The sequence below is a fragment of the Galleria mellonella genome, unplaced genomic scaffold (assembly GCF_026898425.1).
Source record: "Galleria mellonella isolate WM207_F2 unplaced genomic scaffold, CSIRO_AGI_GalMel_v1 utg606, whole genome shotgun sequence".
NCBI classification, from domain to species: Eukaryota; Metazoa; Arthropoda; class Insecta; order Lepidoptera; family Pyralidae; genus Galleria; species Galleria mellonella.
The window spans coordinates 917,379-923,378 of record NW_026442126.1 but is presented as its reverse complement, the minus strand read 5'-3'; the positions used below and the strand labels follow the sequence as shown (position 1 = coordinate 923,378).

At 34.0% G+C, this 6,000-nt stretch overlaps 1 protein-coding gene across 1 annotated transcript; it reads right to left on the bottom strand.

Moving 5' to 3' along the window:
• Nucleotides 1-3,673: 3,673 nt before the first annotated feature.
• Nucleotides 3,674-4,728, bottom strand: LOC113522570 (homeobox protein pnx-like). The gene has a single exon (XM_026908305.3). It carries the CDS (start codon nucleotides 4,694-4,696, stop codon nucleotides 3,785-3,787), a length of 912 nt encoding a protein of 303 aa, XP_026764106.2. The 5' UTR covers nucleotides 4,697-4,728; the 3' UTR covers nucleotides 3,674-3,784.
• Between the last annotated feature and the right edge of the window lie 1,272 nt (nucleotides 4,729-6,000).

Here is a 6,000-nt window from a genome sequence, read left to right as displayed (position 1 = left end):
TTATATAGATAGAGCATCGAGCCTCAAAAACGCGTCAACATTTTGACAGCTAATTGTCAAATTAGTTGACTCGTTTTTTATCAGTGTGCTATATACTTACGCACATAATGTAATTTAATTATTTAATAAATAAAATGAATTTTTACGCATTAAAAAAAGGAAAAAATATAAAACAAAATAAATATAGAAGTTATAAAGAAAACATTCATGACTATTTGTCACGTGAAATTGTATGAAAAAGTTGACTTGCTTTTCTCGAAGCATTTGTATGGAGACACTCTATCTGTATAATCTAAGATTATGCCCTGTAATTCTACTTTATTTTCGTTACTTTATATAGTAATTTTATAATTAAAAAATTCATAAACGTACATTTTTTTTAATTTCTAAAATAAAAATTTTATATCTACTATTTAGAATACTATCTAAATGCAATAGAGGAAGACTTTGTACAAAAGTCGATTGCTTGGGTACCTCTGTCCCATTCGTGTTTTTACCGTGAAGCAGTTGTGTTTGCATGGCTGTATTTCGGTTTGAAGGGTGGGATATGGCGTGAATTTACAGAGTACAGAGGAATAACATCTGAGTCCTCAGGAATGGCAACGCATGGGGAATGGGCAACGAAACAGTATACTCTGTTATGTCCATGATACTGTTCATGTATATAGGCGGCGGTTACCACTTTCTATCAGGTGGGCCGTCAGCTTGTTTGCCATTCTAAGTTGTATAAAAAAAATAAAAAAAAATGTAGGAATACTCCCCATTGGATAGAGAGACGTGATAAATAGTTATGAGCGATTCCTTTATAACTTTTACTTGTATGTATTTTGTTTTATAATTTTTGCATCTTTTTAATGGGAAAACACTCATTTTATTACATAATTATATATAGATATATCAAGGCACATTATGTGCGTAAGTATATAGAACACTGATAAAGAAGAGTCAGCTAATTAGCAGACAAAAAGTTGATCCGTTTTTGACTCGATGCTCTATCTATATTCTATATAATCTAGGCATAATATAAATGTAAATCAAGTAACATGTCTAGATTACGATACCGTTATACAAATGTAATTCAATAAAACTATTTTTAACATAACATATATGATGGCTAATGACTGTTTACAGCTTTACGATATAATTGTGAACAAATAATCAAAGTTTCCCACCCAGCAACCCCAAACTGCTGACCGAAAAATCTCCTCAGCAAATAAATCAAAACGACAATAGAAAACACACTCGATGATAGTCCAAACGTAAATCAGAACTGGCTGATGAAAAACAAATTCCAAATTCAAATGGGATCGAAATTCAAACATGCACTGATGAAAAGATGCCGCGTGCGTTGACAATTTTATTTTTTTCTCTTTATCCTTGTACAGGGCAAAGGAAAATCAACTTTGGCGGTGTAATGATAGGGTGAAATTAATAAATTACTGTAAGCAATAATGACTATAGAAACCATAGACAGTAGTACGGCTGCCACGCGGCACCGCGTCCCTTCATAGATAATAAATGCTTTTAGCAAATAATTACGATATTTGATTTTAGACGGATGATGGTTGTTGAGTAAACATTTGGCACGGATTCTGTCCGTGGGAGATATTTATGATGCGGATGGCTTAGCCTTGAGTTCGATGCGATAATTGGTTTGGAACTTGACGGATGAAATGATAAAACAATTATACTCATGATTTCCTTTTATATTTTCACCTACAATACAAAAAGGGAATGTTGAAATTTGTTTTAAATAAACAAATTATATTTATATTAAAATTGAGAAGATTTTTGGACGTTCATCTCAATAGTACCTACGCATGGGGGGTGTCATGGGCAAAACAGTATACTCTTTTATGTCCATGGTACTGCTCATGTCTATAGGCGACGGTTACCACTTTCTATCAGGTGAGCCGTCAGCTTGTTTGCCATTCTAAGTTGCATAAAAAAAGAACTTAAGCATCTAATAGCGCAAAATTGGGACGAGTCGCTAAGTAAGTTAAGTATATTTTTGTAAAAAAAATTACAATCAATAAATTACAAAAGCATTTGTGCTAAATGTTTATCTAAATTTGCTCTCAGACGAGAACTTTGAACGGTCAGTTCTTAGAAGCTGTAGCATGTCGTCCACTTTTTATTTCGTCTAATTTAAATTTATTTTTAAATCCACTTTTATCTTTATAAAGTGGCTTCGTCGAAGTCACCGTAAATGCAATATATATACAATTCTTTGTACCACGTAAATATTATATTATAATTAAGTTAATACTGTGGCATTCGTGCCACGAGGGTTTAAAGTATTTTAGGTATTTTCACAAAGTGGCTTAGGGTCATATTTTAGCTGACTTTAAAAAAAGAGCTTCTGAATTAAACAGGCTGTGTGAATTATGAACTGATTTTTATATTTTATTTTTTTATTTTTCTATTTTATACGACCAGCTGTTTCTCGTAGCTCGGTCTGCTTGACTCGATATATAAAGAATCCTATATGTTAAGTTGGAATATGACTTATTCGTTTATATTAATTTCATATAAATCTGTTTAGTCATTTAAGCGTTATATAAATTTCAGTTATATAACTTCCACAGCCTCACATATCATCACTCACTGGTGCCTTGCTAGTGTATACCGATAGCGCAGGTTCGGTTACCTATTAAACAACTAAATTCTATACCAAAAAAGAGGAACCGACTTCAAATTTGGCAAAACTAGTTATTTTTATTTCAAAACTAAATTACTGATGTAATTTTGAAAAAAATTCTAAAGAACGAATGTGTAAGTATATCCTTTGAGATAAAAAAAAAATTCAAATCGATTTACGATTGAGGTAACAAACATTAAAAAAAGAATACAATCGAATTGTGTACCTACTTTATTCGAAGTCGGTTTAAAAACACAGACTTCAGAAATAATTTATTATATTAGTATGTATAAGAATCCAATTATATGAATTTACCTAACAACGTAGTTTTGAAGAAGCAGTATCATCTCTAAAAAGGATTAAAGGGATATTTATTTAATTTGTTTTTGATCTTATTACAATTTTGTTAATAAAAAAAAATAAACAAATTAAATTAATAAAAGCAGTTTTGATCCTTTTATCGTGTACGTATGTCTTAAGAAGAAAGACAATAGAATATTTTTTTCTAAAATAAGAATGCTTTGTTTAATCTATATTCAAATTTTTGTCTATAGAATTGAATGGAATTCCATAGGGCAGCATGGTCTCCGACCTTAGCCTGTTCCACAACGGAACAAACGTACTAAAAAAAAAGGAATTCCATAGACAAAATTCAGTAATGACTCAATAAATAGATTAAATATAATAGACAACGCAATTTAAGTATTGTACGAATATGCAAGGGATATCCCCTGAATTCCTGACTGCACTAACAATACTCTGGATTCCTGCTTCTCTAATAAAAACAAATGACATTTCGCAGATTTACCCCATGATCGTCGCATACCAGACGTCTACAAATTTAAATTAAACAAGTGCAGATAATTTTAATAAAATTTATTATTCATCTAACAAGTTTGTAATCTTTATAAAAATATATTTTGATTTATTTAGAAAATCACTCCTCAAAATCGTTACTTGGTCTCATAAATTACTATGTACAATTGTACTAAAACTGTATAATATTATTAATTGTATGGCTGTATCAAAAATACTTATATTTCAAATACAATTTTTAAGTAATAAATTATTCACTAACGTTTTAGAAACAGTTCTTTTCACTGCAGATTCGGAACGTCTTTATCCATTTGTATTGCAATAAATTTATCGATACTGCATTAAAGTTTGCGATTCGAAACTAGTGTCGTTATCACTTACTACATCTATTTGCTCTTGATCATTATCACAAGGAGACTCGAACTGGTCTTTGGAACATGTGGTTTTGGTGCAACAGCACTTCTTGGTCCTACCATCGCTGGAGTTCAACGGAGTCTCTTCTTTCTTCAACTTAACGCGGCGGTTCTGGAACCAGATTTTCACTTGTTTCTCCGATAGCTTCAACCTTGAAGCGATCTCGATTCTTCTCAATCTCGAAAGGTACATGTTCATGGAGAATTCTCTTTCTAATTCCAAAAGCTGCGTGCCAGTGAAGGCTGTTCTGATGCGTTTACTAGAGTCCTCTTTCAATGGAAGACGTTTGAGGTCTTTCGAAAATCCTGGTAGGAGTTCCTCAGGGTGTGCTAGAGGAGGGCTTGGTGTTCCGTTTCTGCTTTCGCTCGATAATGATGGGGACCTCTGACCTTGACTCTTTGATGGCGATGTTGCTGTCGATTTGTAAGGATGATGCATGTACGGTGACACAGATTTCTTTCTTTTGCTCACAAAATTTATAGGTTCTTGCTCTTCAGTCTTCAAGTAACTTTCAAACGGCCTTCGGTCACTCTGAACTGGATCAAATATGTCCGGTTGCCGTGGCAACTGATGTAGTAGAGGATATCGAAAATTTAAATGCTCCAAGAAAGGTCGAAACAAATCTGGCGAACGTTGGGGGTGTTGCAATCCAAGAGTTAGTAGATTATTCAGGTTTCCCGGATACGTGTAAGGTATAAACTTCGGTCGAGTGTCGAAATGATGCGCCATTAAACTAGTGTACGAGTTCAATGGATCACTGGACATTTCTGGTTTCGTATCTTTCGTATCACTTATAAGGGTGTCAACTAAGAATGAACGCGACATTTTATGGTGCTTCCACTCGCTCCAATGTTTGCTGCAATACTGATCTCGACAGTCGAGCTCCTAAGAGTAACAATTACAAAAACTACCCCCACTTATTGCACCCTATTGTAAATAAACACAATAGGTCTCACTCGAAGCGTTTTGGCAATTACGTGGTCCGTCCCACCCTTTTGTCGGCGAGCCGTCAACCCCAGTTGTAGTCGAAAAAAAACGCACCATGAATGGAGCATTTTTGTTGCAATGAATAATTTTGTATGGGACGCTAACATCCTTAATATCTATCTCATTAAATCCAATTTGGTTACTGTTTTATATGCAACAACATTTTTAATCCTATAAATATTTTATTAGGACCAGGATGTTAATTTAAAATTTCTTGTCTTAGATGTTATTTTTGTATACTTAAATGAAATAGAGTTTTTTTTTTAACAAATAATAATATTATAGTTTTTTTTATTATTATTATTATATGTATCAGTCATTAACTGTTTATATTTTTTTTACAACACATTGGGCAAACGAGTATGCGGCTCACCTGATGGTAAGTGACTACCGCCGCCCATGATCACCCACAACACCAACGGCATTGCAGGTGTGCTGCCGACCTTTTAAAAGGGAATATGCTCTTTTCTTGAAGATTATATTGTCGGTTCGGAAATACTGCTGCTGGAAGTTGATTTCAAAAAATGGCTGTGCATGGAAGAAAGTGTCTTGAAAAACACACGGTGGAGGATCGTCACTTGTCTGGATAGTTGGGATGATTATCATTACTGAACGTAGGCATCTCTTGTAAGGTTTTTCTAGTAGTTGCCACGCTTGACAAGCGGGTTGGTAATCGTAGTTAGACTTTGGCCATGTTTTAAGAGAAACATTGTTGCCTATCTCTCGACCATTAACTTCCTTAGTCGTCTCTTATAACACCCACGGGAAAGGTAGGGTTGGCTTATTCTACACTTTTTTTTTTACAACACAGGGGGCAAACGAGCAAACGGCTCACCTGATGGTAAGTGACTACCGCCGCCCATGGTCACCCACAACACCTATGGCATTGCAGGTGTGCTGCCGGCCTTTTAACACTGGGATTATACGATAAAATATATAATATATAATAATAATATACGAGTAGTAATTAATAAAAAAAATGGTACATATTAATTTTAACGCCGAACACCTTTACTGATTTTTGTGTTCTGATTTAAAAGTGAGTTATGGCAGTGAAACTTCTAGATATCTAGACATAACACCTTAGCTCTCAAGCAACAAATGTGGAAAATCATGGGCATCACAATATATGTAGTTGGCGA